This window comes from Rhinopithecus bieti, unplaced genomic scaffold, assembly GCF_001698545.2.
Source record: "Rhinopithecus bieti isolate Rb0 unplaced genomic scaffold, ASM169854v2 scaffold_35595, whole genome shotgun sequence".
Taxonomy (NCBI): Eukaryota; Metazoa; Chordata; class Mammalia; order Primates; family Cercopithecidae; genus Rhinopithecus; species Rhinopithecus bieti.
The window spans coordinates 515,394-531,258 of NW_016815333.1; the positions used below are offsets into that span (position 1 = coordinate 515,394).

Consider the following 15,865-nt stretch of genomic DNA (forward strand, 5'->3'; position numbering starts at 1 on the left):
TGGGGGATTCTTCGGCGACTTGGGATGGCGACTGGGAGCTGCCGCCCTGTGTACACAGGCACACAGGCACTTCTGCGAGACGGGCAGTGCTGTAAAATTTGAATCTGCGACTCCGGGCCAGGAGTGGTGGCGGAACCGGCGGCGCGGCCGCAGCGACCGGGTGCGAGCGCGGGCACCCATTGGTCGCCGGGCCTCCCGGCCCATCGCGCCTGCGCACTCCTCCCCCCACGCCGCCCAGTCGCCCAACGGCGGCCTCAGGAGTGATCGGGCAGCAGCCGGCCAGCTGGCCAGTGGACAGCAGAGCGGGCGGACGGGTAGGCCCGGTCTGCTCTTTGCGAGGAGGAAGAAGGTGGCCACTCTCCCGGCCCCCAGAACCTCCCCAGCCTCCGCAGCACGCCCAGGCCGTCGAGGGCGTCGCTGAGGAGCCGCGGACGCTCTCCCCGGTTCCGCCGCCGCCATGGCTGCCATGATGGATCGGAAGTGAGCCTTAGGGTAACGGCTGCCGGCGCCGGCTCTTCGAGTCCCGGCTCCCCGGCCGCCTCCGCCCGGGGAAACGCTGCGCGGCGCAGCTGACTGCTGCCTCTCAGGGCTCTAGCGACCCCAGGTCCTCAGCCCCGTCGCGCTCCCTGCAAGACTGAGCAGCCGGGAGTGGCTCCCGGCCGCCGGCCCCGGCTGCGAGAAAGATGGCGGACCTGGCCGAGTGTAACATCAAAGTGATGTGTCGCTTCAGACCTCTCAACGAGTCTGAGGTGAATCGCGGCGACAAGTACATCGCCAAGTTTCAGGGAGAAGACACGGTCGTGATCGCGGTGAGTGACCCCCGCCGGCACCCCTCCTCCCGCTTCTTGGGGCCGGGCTGTGCAGAGAGTTTAGGGAAGTGGCAGGGTGCAGAATTGAAAGGGAGCAGCGGTGTCCCCAGCCCTCCTCGGCGGGGTTTGCCGGTTCAGATAACCCAGTGGAGGGAGACTGCGCAGCTTCGCGTGCGTTCCGGGATCGCCCCCACCCCAATCTTCGGCGCCGGGAGACGGGAGGCGCCCAGCCTCAGCCCTGGACACTCCCCCACCTGGGGCAACGGAGGAACGTCCGGGGAGCAAGTTCAGTGCACGTTTGTCTGCGTTTCTGTGTGTGCAGTTACGGATACTGTTGGTGTTTTGGATTAACCCCAAATTTGCCATTCAGAAAATATGTAATGCTTATATAAAGTTCAGCTGGGGACATTGAGCTCTGAGACAAGCCGTATTATACTTTAGTAAAGATACTTAGTTTTATAGAAACATAACCAGCCCTTGAACCGTATTGTTTCCCCTGGGAGAAGGAAAAAGCACCAAACAGCTACAAATATTATCTACACCTCAAACTTTCACCCACCGTATTTGAGTGGTGAATGACTTTTCATGTTAACAATTACAAATGGTAAATGGATGATAGTAGAAAGAAATAGTTGAGCTTTTTTTTTTTTTTTTTTTTTTAAATCGGAATGATCAATTTTGTTTAATCTAGCAGACCTAGCCGACTTTGGTTGGGTCAGATAAGTACTCCGAAAGACAAATTGCACTCTTGCTAGGTTTTATGGGATAACAGCCTAGGAAAAGTATCAGCTTTTGTTTTATATCAAAGTATTATAAAACAAGCTTATGAAAAGATAAAATTGACCAGTATTAGATTCATACTTCTGCAATTAAGGTCTATCTTGAAGAAAATTGATCTTTGGTAATCCCAAGAATAGTGAGATACTGTTTTTTTGTAGTGTAAAACATAACTAGAGTTGAGTGATCATTGTCAGTGAGACCAGAATGTGAGGGTTTTTTAGTCTGATCTCTGGCATTGAAAGGTCTGAGAAAATAGCACTCCTAGTTGAAGGAGATTAAAAATTAATTGTAAAGTATGACATACGAAACAGTGAACTCGTGACTAAATTATGTTGGTCTTTCTTGGCAATGCTATGTAGTAGAACTAACTTTCTACATAGGTACCGTAGTATGAAATTTTAATATGTTAATTTTTCCTCTAATGTCATTCTGTAGTTAATAACTGTATGGAGCTATTTAATTTGGAAATAGGGCAGAGGTCACAGGAGATGGAACAAGGATGATTGAAAGTATTGACACTGAAGACAGACTAAAGTTCTTTAGGATTTTGATGTGAAAGTTTCTCCAAAGTTCAGCTCCGAAAAATGAATGTCTTAGCTCCTTGGTAGGCCTTTGGCAAGCAAGTCATTAGGTCACTAACAACTGCCAACTATTACTGTGTAAAGACCGTCAGGCCAGTTCTTTGTTAACAAGTGCACAAGAAAAACTCTTGTGTAAATGACATCATAGGCCGGCAGAGGCGGAGTAGTAGTTAAGCGCAGTAATCCTTTTCCTTTAGGATGGTATATTTTGCATATAGTCTGGAGGCTTTCAAGGCCTAGATTAGTTGTCACACTTGAGGCCATTAGTTTCTTAAGAGTTTTTGTAATTTACAGTACCTGATCAGCTTCAGCAGTGGTTGGCACATAACAAACCTATTTTTCCTTTTACACTTGTCTTAAGAATGTCTTATTTCTTCAGATTTTGTGTTTACACAGATCTGTAGTTATCACTATGATTCTTTTTGTTGGAATGCTAAAATTTAGGATTCATAAAATGTATTAAGATTAGAAGGTAACCTTTGATGAGGCCCAGATATGACATAAACTATGAAGAAAGAACTAAAGGAAAATGAATAAAGGAAACATACATTTATTCTAGGTTTCCATTGGGAAAAAGTTGCTTATAAGTTCTGTTTCAAAATTTCAGTACTCTGTATAAACAATAATATTAGGAATAAATGTATAGTTGGTTTGTGAATGTATAATGAACAGTTAACCTTTAGGTAAACTGATAAGCATTTTAGTTGTTTTTTGGTTGGTTGATTTTTTTTTTTTTTTTTTTGAGATTTTTTTGAGTTTTGCTCTTGTTGCCCAGGCTGGAGTGCAGTGGGGTGATCTCAGCACACTGCAACCTCCGCCTCCCGAGTTCAAGCGACTCTACTGCTTCAGCTGCCCGAGTAGCTGGGATTACAGACACGCGCCACCATGCCCAGCTAATTTCTGTATTTTTAGTAGAGATGGGGTTTCACCATGTTGGCCAGGGTGGTCTAGAACTCCTGACCTTAGGTGATCCATGTGCCTCGGCCTCCCAAAGTGCTGGGATCACAGGTGTGGGCCACCGTGCCCGGCCTGTTTTTTTTTTTGTTGTTGTTGTTTTAAGTGTAAGCAAAAATACATTACAACTAAATAACAGCTTTAAAAAATGAAAGGCAACATGTTTTGGTTCATTGTTTTCAGAAACTAGTTTCTTGCCTATAGTAACGACATTAATTACTGAGGTCTCATATTTTTGTTTAGTTTTTTAAATGAATTACTTCCTTTTGTAAATGGTTATAAGAGCAGCCAAGAGGAACGGAATTAGAAAATCTCTGGGTAAAATCTTCTCGGTTTGTTTTTTTCTTTTTTTTCTGGTTTGTAATCCTGATTCATAATGAACGGTTTAGGAGAGAATTGCTGCAATGCAGCATTTAAAACTCAATTTTTAAAAACATGATTTAAGAATATTTTGTACACAATCTTCTATTTAGATCAAAATTGAAAGAATATTTTAGTTTATGATGTTGGAAGCATAATCAGTGCTCATGGAGAAAGTAATTTTTAAGGATTCTGATTTTCTTCTAACTTCAGTTTTTAATAATTTGTCCAAACTTTTTTCCTACTACTCGTGTAATCAGTGATTTTAATATGACACCATGGCAGGCAAATCTTTCAATTTCATAGTGTTTCTCTGTATGCTGTACAGCCTTTAATACAGAATTTATTTTTAATTAAGTGCTTGGTGAAGTGTTATAAATGTAACATTGAATGAAATGAATTATTTTAAGGAAGTCTATAAGTGATATAAACTATTTGCTTTAAATTAGAGAACTTGTTACCTGCAAAACAAGGAGGACAAGGGAAACAGTTTATGTCTTTGAAATGAGCTTGCTGAAAACACCAGAAAAAAAAAAGATAGAAAAAATTAGGAGCTTGCTAAAAACACCAGGAGGAAAAATCAATAAAAAATTACACCTGTTTGTGAACCATGAAAGTAGAATATGGTTATTTGCATCATTAAGTATCCTTACAAATCATTATTCCTTATATGGTACACCGTAAAGGCTTCCAAAAACAAGTTGTGGTAGTTCAGAGAAATTAGAAGAGAATAAAACTAATTAGATAATCTTGCCCAGTTCCTTGCCTAAAGCAAAACAAGATTCTCCGTTTTCAAGTGAATGATTTGGTGTTTGGACCTTCTTGATTACCTTAAGAGGGAAAAATGAAGGGGAGGAGGGAAGGAACCATCATCACATACCTTTACAGTTGTGGAATGTTAGCCCACTATAGTGTCTAACTAAGGAAAATCTAATATAATACACTCCCAAGTGATCTGAAATAATCGGCTATTCAGAATTCCAGAGAAAGACATATCCCTGCCAGAAGGGTGTCCTTCATAACCAAATTTGGTGTTCAGCCTGGTTGGTGCATACTCAAAACAGGAATCACTTCCCTTAAGAAACCTAAGGTATGCAGTCGAGATCAGTTTACTCCTTTTTGATTTGTCCCCTTAAAGCGTCATTCAGATGTGGATGCATCTTGTGACTTGGAGTTATTAGTAAAATTGAAATCTGAAACTTTGAGGATCTTTGAAGATACATGGGATTAAAAGTTACATAATGTAAATTTTGAGGCTAAAACCAGGTTTGAAAAATACAGATGTCCAGATGAGTTTTCTTTGTTTAATCTATTTGAAAAATATAGATATGCCTTAATTATAGACCATTAGAAATAATCTTTATGTATCACAAAGTCAATTTTCATTCCAGGAAGCCAGAGTCAGTCATTAATTTATGGCTAGATCTTTAATTAAAACATTTGCCTTACTTAATATTACAAAATCATAATTTGGATTTGCAATCAAGATAAGAAGACTTTTGTCAACTTAATGCTAAGCACTTGAGTTAATTTTTATTGAACAATAACTTTTAGAAAGATAATCACTCCAGTCTCAATTATTTTTATGTTTGTGTGTTACCTTTTAATAGTTGCCATTTATATTATTTTAGTAAGGTTGTAGTGGTAGTTTATATATTTGCTTTGAGTTGGTAACAAGAGTAAGCAGCTTCATAAAGTACTTTTGAGGCAGGCTTTACTACTAAAACTGTTTACTATTGTGAAGCTGTTTAGATTATTGTCTGGCATATCTCTTGGTAAATGGTTTAGGAGCACTATTTTCTATTGATGTAAAAATTAAGGCCAGGCATCATAGGTCATGCCTGTAGTCCCAGCACTTTGGGAGGCTGAGGCAGGTGGATCACTGGAGGTCGGTTTGAGACCATTCTGACCAACGTGGCAAAACCTCATCTCTACTAAAAATACAAAAATTCGCCAGGTGTGGTGGCACGTGCCTGTGGTCCCAGCTACTCAGGAGACTGAGGCACGGGAATCGCTTGAACCCAGGAAGCAGCGGTTGCAGTGAACTAAGATGGCGTCACTGCACTCCAGCCTGGGCGACAGAGTGAGACTGTTTTAAAAAATATATATATATATATGTGTGTGTGTGTGTGCGCATGTGTATATATGTATATATAAAATTCAGCTGACATCACTTGATGACTTATGTTAGATCCAAGTATACAGCTTAACTTAGTATTCAGGTTTTTGCCTGGCCTTATCCTCTATTACTCTTTGAACACTACAGTCTGTGCTAATTATTTCTAAAATTGTGTTACTCATCTACAGTATCTCATATCTTTATAGTTACTAAATGAATGCTGAATAAATGAGAAGGGAAAATTATTTTGTGTAGAAAACTATTAGTATGGTTCATTTCTGGGTGGTGATTGTTAATTTGATTGTACTTAACATTTGTTTTCAGAATTGTTCACCATGAATATATCTTGTGTCAGCAGTAAAATAATAGATTTCTTTTAGCCACACCTGTAGAATTGAATGTTAATTGCTTCAGTAGCATCTAAGAAAAGGATATGTTCACATATATCATAACTAAAGAATAATCAGACATTGATGCCTATTTTAAATTGATGCCAAAGTGAGATGAGCTTATTATATCTGTCAGTAATGCTTTCAGCTTTAGAGGGAAAACCAACAGCTAATAGTGGCTTAAATAATAAGAGGATGTTTTTCTCACATAACAGAAAGCCTGAATATAGGTCCTTCACGGTTCCTCACTCTGTTATACTTTGTCATCCTTAGCTGTTGCTTTTCATCATCCTATTTGTCATATTTGCAAGATGGATGCTACAGCTCCAGGCATTCATTCCAGGAAGGAGAAAGGGCAGTTTCAGCTGAGATGGTCCTTTTTATCAGGATAACAACACCCTTCTCAGAGACCTCAAACAGACTACCACTTCATATTATTCAGAGCTTGGTCATGTGACTACTAGTTGCAAGGAGACTAGGCTAGCAGGTATTTGGCTTTCCAGCCTATTGGGAGGTAGCAAGGGAAAGGGGAATTGGGAACAGCTTTAGAAGTGTCTGGTTCATTGTTACTTTTATTTCAGACTTTGAGGTGGGGATGTGGAGTGTAGTAGGTCTTTTTCAGCTAAGACCTAGAAAGTGTTTTCTAATGTTAAGGGCTTGGGGTCGTGATTGTTTTGTGTTTTAGGGACCAGCTTCCTTTCTTTCCTTCAGAAGAAACTAGAGAGCAGGCAGATACTTGCAAATACATAGAACCCCTTACCTCTTGTTTTCGGATACCTACTCTTTCTCCTAGATTATTAAATTGTTCCTGCAAGCATTTAAAGTTCCTCAGGTCTTACAAGTCTTTAAAACAAAACAAAACAAAACAAAAGCTTTCTTAGACATACAGCAGATTTTCTGCTCCACTTGGTTACCTGCCATTCTTTTTCAATCCATTCCAATCTGACCTTTGTCATGGAGTACTTTTTAGTTTTGTCTTAGCCTCACAGCTATGTTTGACATAATCACTCCCTCCTTGAAAATTTTTTTTTTTTTTGACTTGCATGGGCACCACTGATTTTTTTTCAATACCTCTGGCTCCTCAGACTATATAAGTGGTTCTCCAAGAGTGGTCCATGGAGTCCCCAATATCATTTTATCATTTTTGGGGTCCAGAAGATCAGAGCTGTTTTCAGAAAAGATGATGTCTTTTAACTGTTTTGATATTTGCATTTGATCCTTGCTCCTTGTACTTCAACTTAACAACTTCCCTTGGTTTCTTGCATTCTATACTGTTCTTTCTGCCTTAGGATCTTTAAGCATCCTCCCAATGCCTAGACTACTTTCCTACATGAAACCTTTCTCATCCTTCATGAGTAATACTGGAAAGAGTGATGATGAATTAGTTGCTGCTTATTCTTCCATTCTTAAATATTCTTTCTCCAAGCGTGTTTCCCTGATATTCTGCTTTCCCGTAGACTTAGGTTCTCCTCCTATATGCTCTCATTGCGCTTTCATAGCACTCAATTGTATGAGTCAGAATTCTGATCACTTAATTGTTTAATGTTTGCCCCACTATTACTTATGCTCCACTAAAGCACAGAGGGAATCTGTCTTGGTTATCATTCTAGCATGTCATCTCACATTCCATAAGTATTTGTTAAATGAAAGAATGTTTGAAAAGCTGTTGCAGGACAGGCATGGTGTTTCACACCTGTAACCCCAGCACTTGGGGAGGCTAAGGCAGGAGGATCTCGAGCATAACAGTTCAAGACCAGCCTGGGCAACATAGCATGGTGGCACATGCCTCTAGTCCCAGCTGCTCAGGAGGCTAAGGTGGGAGAATTTCTTGAGCTCAGAAGGTTGAGGCGGCAGTAAGCAGTGATTGTGCCACTGCACTCCAGTCTGGGTGACAGAACCGAGACCCTGTCTTTAAATAAGTATTTAAAAAATAAAAATCACTCAGCAATATTTGGCTGCCATAGTAGTGCTAATTATAATTACTGAGAATTACAGTTGTGATTACTGGGCCCTGGGATTGCAGCAAAGACTAAAGACCGTTCATGTTTTCCTGGAGTTTATTCTAATGGGTTTGTATATGGTGATTCCTAAGATCCCTTCCATTTCAAAGATTCAATGATATTAAATTATGCATACTAGGTATACTGTTTTAAAGATTAAATATATGATGGTATCTATAAAGGTTAGAAAGATTCCTTTACCTTTAATTTGTATAGTTGAAACACTTTTTTGTTTTTCAGTCCAAGCCTTATGCATTTGATCGGGTGTTCCAGTCAAGCACATCCCAAGAGCAAGTGTATAATGACTGTGCAAAGAAGATTGTTAAAGGTAAATATATTTAACCTGCTGAGTTGTCTCAGCAATAAGTAAATAAGTTTGTGATCTTTTCTACTTACTCAACTTTCTCTTTTTCATTTTAATGCTCCTTTATTCTAAGTTAATTGCAGAAGAAAGTTGTTTAAATAATAAAAGGTCAAATACAATTAGTAAATATTCTATTGCTGAAATTCCATGATTAATTATATACAGTACCTAATTAAGGGTATTATGAGAACTATGTTACACACTTATTCTTGAGAGATGCATTTCTATTAGATATTCCTGGGAGAGTTTCCAAGGTGGCAATTCTAGAAAGAGAACAGCATGAGAATGAAAACAAAATGGCTAGACACATTTCTAAAAAGTAGTGGAAAATGGCAGTCTATCATTCTTCCATTCCATTGTTATTCCTTCCCCAAAGACTTACCTATATCCCTTGAGGAATTTAACAAGGGTTGCCAGGGGTGAGAAAAGTATGTGCATTCCGGTTAATACTGTAACTTATACAAGGATATTTATAATTTTATGTTTTATAAAACCATTGAATTTTAAAGCTTAGAGAGTACTCGTTGTTTATCTGGAGTTACTTCCAGTTACTGTAGAAATCTGTTTAATCAAAGGAATGACTATTACTTTGTGATATGATTTATTTCTTTTTTTTACAGCTGTAGTTGTTAAAAACTGCTTCTTAGATTGAGGCAAAATCTGTGTTGTGGCATTCACCACATTTGAGGAGTTGAGATTCAGTATAAAAGTAGATGGATTAGGATAGCATAGGAGCACAGATGTTCATCCTAGTAGCAGGAGATAAAGTGGAGTTATAGAAGAAGGTCTGTAGATGTGAGGGAGGGAAAATGTGGATGTACTCATTATATCAATTCCATATTGTCTAATACAGGGAGGAGAGTCATCATGGAGATGAGGAAGGGGGAAGAGGTTCTAGGAAAAGGCATGAAATGGATGGATTCAGGCAGTGTAAGAGTATTGCCAGGCAGTATTAAGGGCCCACGTGAGGTTAGCTGCTGAAAGAGTTGAATTTTTGCCCATTTGGAGTTTTGCTAGCTGAGTACAAAAGAGGGAAGTGGGGGACAAGAGAATTGAGGAAATAGTCAAAGGAGTGATTATAATGGTGGACCATGGGATCTAAGGTGGTTAAGTTACAGGAATAAGGATATGAGGGAGGCTAAAGGGCAGTGAAAAAAGGTATGACAGTAGTGGGTTGTAGATCTCAGTGGGGTCAAAGCTTTGTTGGAATCAGAGTACTGGATGGAGTAATAGAAGGTGAATACAGACAGTCCCTGACTTAGAACAACTTAAAATTGTTCGACTTTATGATGGTGGAAAAGCGATACACGTTCAGTAGAAACAATATTTCTAGTACCTGTACAACCATTGTTTTTCACTTTGAGTATAGTATTCAATATATGAAATATTTGACACTTTATTATAAAATAGGCTTTGTGTTAGATGGTTTTGCTGAATTGTAGGTCAATGTCTGTGTTATGAGCATTTTTATTTTTTTTTATTTTTATTTTTTTTTGAGATGGAGTCTTGCTCTGTCGCCCAGGCTGGAGTGCAGTGGCGCAGTCTGGGCTCACTGCAAGCTCCGCCTCCCGGGTTCACACCATTCTCCTGCCTCAGCCTCCTGAGTAGCTGGGACTACAGGTGCCCGCCACCTCACCTGGCTAGTTTTTTGTATTTTTTTTAGTAGAGACGGGGTTTCACCATGTTAGCCAGGATGGTCTCGATCTCTTGACCTCGTGATCCGCCCGTCTCAGCCTCCCAAAGTGCTGGGATTATAGGCTTGAGCCACCGCGCCCGGCCTATGAGCACTTTTAAAGTAGGCTGTGCTAAACCATGGTGTTTGGTAGGTTACATGTGTTTGATGCATTTTCAGCTTAAGGTATTTTCAACTTGCAATACATTTTTCGGGAAGTAGCCCCATTATAAGTTGAGTATTGTCTGTACTTGAAATAGAGATTATGGAAGCAACGCAGTTAGTAATGAAAAGGTAAAGGAGTTGTCATGGAGTTGGCTTCTGAGGTAGTAAAGAAGGATAAGGCCAGACATGGTGGGTCACACTTGTAATTCCAGCACTTTGGGAGGCTGAGGTGGGAGGATTGCTTGAGGCCAGGAGTTTGAGACCAGCCTGGGCAACAGCGAGACCTCATCTCTGTTTTTAAAATAAAAATGAAAGAATAAATAAGATTGCAGAAAATTTAGTTGAGGAGCTGAGAGGCCAGGGTATTTTAGTAGGATTATCTGCTGCAGACTTTGAAACCACCAATACTGTTGTATTACAGCAGTAATGGTATTGGTGAGAGGGAGTGAACTGGGTACTGAAATCTTAGTAAAATGAAGGAGAATTAACACCTGTAATTGTGTAAATGACTGCAGCAAAGAGGAACAGGGTCATCATGTTGTAAGCATCATGTGGTTTTCCAGAGGGATCTATCATAGAACGCAATTTCTTTGATTGAGACATACTTCCTGTCTCATCAGTACAGTTTAAAATTACATTAGCTTTCTTACTAATAGAAAGTTACTGATTCATGAATTCATGGGCAATTTGAACATGCAGGTCTTTTTTGTATCTCTTGCTGCCTACTTTAAACCCTACCCCATACTTGCACTTCGGAGAGCAAACCTTTAAGATTCCATTTTGTTCATTTTAGCTCTTAATCATATTTTGAGCTTTATTTTTATATCTTACCGGGGATCTAGTAAGTTGGCTGTCAGCACATTTGATAAGTCTATTAAAGTGTCAAAGGCATTGAAGTTTGAAAAATACGATTCTAAATCATTTATAAAGTGCTTAATGGGCCATGGTCCCTAGCTTAATCTTCTAAAATGAATAAGATTGTTGGCAGTTATTTAAATCACACTGTTTGGGTATTCAGCCGACCTCAGAGCCTCTTACCTATACAGTTGGCTAGTCCTTAATTTGTCAACATACTCACAAGAAAATGATGAAAAACTTGAATCCTTTTATCAAGCGTTGGTGCATGAGTCTAGTATTTGCCCAAGTACCAATTGAATAACCATATCCAAACAGGAAATGAGGTTAGTTCAACCATAGTCTTTACTTAATGAAATTTTGGTATACTTATTTCATAATATATTGCTTTTCCCATTTTGAAAATGTATGTAACATTTGTGTCTTCTATTACCTTTGTTCTCTTTGGCTTTTAAAACTAATCTACAGTAGCTGTGAGATTTTTATCCTTGGAATGTAATCCTCCTTAGTAACTAGAAATGGGCTCATTTGAAGCCATTCTTTTGCTATCATACTTTCCACATCAACCTTAAAGTCTCTCTCAACGATGTTTATTCTGTTGTTCTGTTTTGAGGATCATATTTGTGGAAGATGGCAGTAAACAGAAGTACTTCCATTATAATATCATCAGTTAATATTTTATGGTCTTTTCCTGAGCAATGCAGGTTCATTCATTCATTCATTCATTTTTTTTTTTTTCTGAATATGACTTTAAAAGTTCTTCTTAGGGCCTTAGTTTTTATTTTGTTTTGGTTTTCTAAGAGTTACTTATCCTGGACTTTTATCTTTCTCATGCTGTTCTCATGAGTTCTCTCTCTCTCTCTCGTACATCCTTAGTTACATAGTCTCTTAATAATAGGCTCATACTCAGAGTTTTTCAAAATCTATTGTTTTTTAAGTGGTACCTAACCTTTAGGAAAAGAAGAAGGTGAAGTCTGTTGTCCTGACATTTAGGATACATGCATCTATTACTTCTGTTCTGCTTTATTACTATTTGCAGTTCTAAGGTGAAATCATTAGCTTCCTGAAATTTCTCTTCTTTTCTCAAAATTTCAGTCCCTTCTTCATCCTGCTTTACTATTTGGAACTGTGTTCGGCATAATAGTTCCCTTTTCTGTAATATGGTAAGAGTACAATCTTAGGAATCAGACAGTCCTAGATTGAATTCTAGGCTCTGCCACTTTCTTGCTATGTGACTTTTGGCAAGTTACCTAACCTTTCCAAATCTCAATTTCTTCTTCTGCAAAATAGGTACTAGGAGTTGTTAAACACAAAACAAGTATCAACTGCTAATTGTGGCCTCTGTCTTCTTCTTCTTTCTTTTGTTTTTTTAATTGAGATGGAGTTTTGCTCTTGTTGCCCAGGCTGGACTGCAATGGCGCGATCTTGGCTCACTGCAACCTCTGCCTCCTGGGTTCAAGCGATTCTCGTGCCTCAGTCTCCTGAGTAGCTGGGATTACAGACATGCGCCACTACGTCCTGCTAATTTTTGTGTTGTTAGTAGAGATGGGGTTTCTCCATGTTGGTCAGGCTGGTCTTAAACTGCCAACCTCAGGTGATCTGCCCGCCTTGGCCTCCCAAAGTGCTGGGATCACAGGCGTGAGCCACCATGCTCGCCATGTGTCCTCTGTGTTCTTAGAGGAAATTATTAATTCAATCAGTCATGGTTGTATTTGGAATAAACTCATAGTCTCAGCTATTTCTACTGCACAAAATCAGACTTCCAACAAGTGTTAGAATACAAGGTTTCTATCATAATCTCTTTCTTCTATGCAAACTTTGTAATTATGTCAGTATCACGTGGCCATGATTTCCTTTTATCTTCACCCAAGTGCTCTGTACCATTTTGGAGGAGACTGTATGTAGTAGCTGGTGGGACTTGTCCTGGACAAGGATATGAATGTGGCAGAGTTACCAGTAATACACATATTTAAGGAGAAGGATGGCGTAGGGGTAGGTACCTAGGGAGGTGTGAGGACAGGAAAGCAATTAAATACATGGTAGGTTGTACTTGGGACAATCATTGTTAAACAGATTGGATGGGAAGCCATGGTTAGAAATTGTTGGTAAGCAAAGATCAGCAGAATAATGGGCCAGCTGGAATTTCTTTTGAGATAGAGATTTGATGAGCAAGTTGCCAGTAATGACCTGAAAGCAGATAGTACTCTCTGGGTCACTGACAAGTTCATTGAGATTGCACTTGCTCATAATTGTCTGGACAAGTTTATAATTTGATTATATGTAGGGCTGTTACCATTCCCTATTTGTAGATTTGTTAGATACAATTGTTTCTTTTGAATAAGATTTATCCACTTGTATTCTTTTGAATTCTGAATCTGAGTGATTTGTTTCCCTTGTGTTAAGTAGTTATTTATTCAGTGCCCACTATATGATAAGCATCTCATCAGGTCTTTGTAGATTTCCTGTTTTTTCCACCATGACTTCCTGACATGAACTCTCTGCCACTGTATTCACCTTTGGTTTTTCCAGATGTAGCCTGCCTTGTGTTTATTTTGGTTCCTCTGCTCCTTGAATATATAGTACAGTGGTTAAGAGCAGGTCTCTGGAGCCAAGTCTATTTGCATTTGCATCTCAACTTCATCTTACTAGCTGTGGAGTTACAGTCAAGTTTATTGAACCTCTCTGTGTCTCAGTTTTCTCATCTCATCAATAATAGTACAGTGCAGGCCAGGTGTGGTGGCTCACACCTGTAATCCTAGCACTTTGGGAGGCCGAGGCGGGTGGATCTCCTGAGGTCAGGAGTTGAAGACCAGCCTGGCCAACATGGTGAAGCCCCGTCTCTACAAAAAATACAAAAATTAGCTGGGTGTGGTAGCACACACCTGTAATCCTAGATACTTGCGAGACTGAGACAGGAGAATTGCTTGAACCTGGGAGGCAGAGGTTGCAGTAAGCCGAGATTGCGCCACTGCACTCCAGCCTGGGTGACAGAGCAAGAATGTCTCAAAAGCAAAAAACAAATAGTACAGTGCAGGGGGTTTTGTGATGATTAAATAGAATAATATATAAAAAAATAGTTAGAACCTGACTCATTGTAAGCTCTCAGATGTTAATTGTAACTTCATATCATGACTTCTAATTCTCAGAGCTTTTCCCTAAGTAGTCATTTTGTTGGGGGCAGCTGAAGCTCAGAGAGATACAAAGTGACTTTTCTAAAACGTGATCTCACTAGCTAAATATTTAGCTGTTATCTCACTAGCTAAATATGTTTTTTCTGTTGATAAAGTATGAAAGAAGTAATACTTATTGAGAGTTGTCCACCTGTTTCTCATAGGAATGACAAAAGTATATTAAAAAGGCTGAGGGAGGCTTTAGAAAGATGCTGTACATTGATGATGGTAATAAATATTCAACAAGCATTTCAGTTCCTCCGGAGTACCAGGCACTGTGTTAGGAGTTAAACACAGTCCTGACCTTGAGGAGTTGACAGGGTGGTAAGTAAAGCAAACAAGTAAATTGACAGAATACTCATTGGTAGGTATTATGATTAAATGCAGATACTGTAAGAACACATAGGATGAGATTTTTACCCAGATATTTTGGGGGTGGGTTGTGGAATTGGTTTCGAGAAAGAAGTGAATGTGATACATGAAATAATTTTGCTTTCCTTCTGAAAAATGAAAAGATTTTGAAGGAAAGTTTCAAATGTTTGGAGTCTCTTAAAATCTTCCCAGGGAAGTAAGTAATGATGTCTTTTTTCTCATTAATAAATGTTTCTGTAGGAAATCTATTATCTAGTTAGTTGTGCCCAATGTTGGGGAAGAAACAAGGATTGGCTTGCTTACTGGTTTACTTTTCACTGTTACATGCTGTTTCCAGCAGAGGCTTCTCTTTTTATTTTGACTTCCTCTAGAATAGAATGTAATTTCATAGTACTTTTCTTGTCACCAAAAACAAAAAACAAAATCCTCGAAAGCCAGAAATCAAAAGATTGCCTTTTTTCCCCCTTTAACCTAATAAAGGAATATATTTAAATGTTAATGTCAGAAGCTGGAAAAAATTGAAAAAAAAATTCATAAGAGGGTCAGGTGCAGGGGCTTACTTAGGCCTGTAATCCCAGCACTTTGTGAAGCTTGAGGCAGAAGGGTTGTTTGAGCCCAGGAGTTTGAGACCAGCCTGGGCAACATAGCAAGACCCTGTCTCTACAAAAAGTTTTTTAGAATTAGCCAGGCGTGGTGGCATGTGCCTTTCTACTCCTGGCTACTTGAAGCTGAAGCAGGCAGCTTACTACACCCAGAAGGTCGAGGCAGCAGTGACCAGTGAGCTATTTACTGTGCCATGGCACTCTGAACAGAGGGGAGACCCTGTCTCATAACTTTTTTTTTCCATAGAAACTTCTTGGTAATCGATTTTGATTTTTCGTAGGAACTTCTTGGTAATTGATTTTGAGGTAGGACTGAGTGTTATACTTCGTGGGTAGGATAAAGAGGAAGGTAGGGGTTTGTGAGGATTAGCTACTAATTAACCGTCAGTCTCGTTTCTAAAATCTCATCTGTATGTAAATTGGCAGAGGACATTTTTCTTTTTGATCACATAAAGCTTTGGAATGTAGAGTAATGACATTTGAGATACATGCTGATAGAAGAAATTCTTTATTATAAGCAATGGAATTTAAAATTTGTTTCTTAATTGACCACAGAAAGCAGTCTGGGTCCAGAAAAATTGCTTAGATGGGTCATCATTAAGAAATTTACCATTGTTGGCCGGGCGTGGTGGCTCAAGCCTGTAATCCCAGCACTTTGGGAGGCCGAGACGGG

At 39.5% G+C, this 15,865-nt stretch overlaps 1 protein-coding gene across 1 annotated transcript in view; it reads left to right on the forward strand.

Annotated features, from left to right (window-relative positions):
• The first annotated feature begins 224 nt into the window (after positions 1–224).
• The window catches only part of KIF5B (kinesin family member 5B), a 51,893-nt gene continuing 36,252 nt past the window's right edge, over positions 225–15,865 (forward strand). The window contains 2 exon segments of the mRNA XM_017853104.1: positions 225–809; positions 8,233–8,320. Of these exon segments, the coding sequence (XP_017708593.1) occupies positions 684–809; positions 8,233–8,320 (214 nt within the window). The 5' untranslated portion in view covers positions 225–683.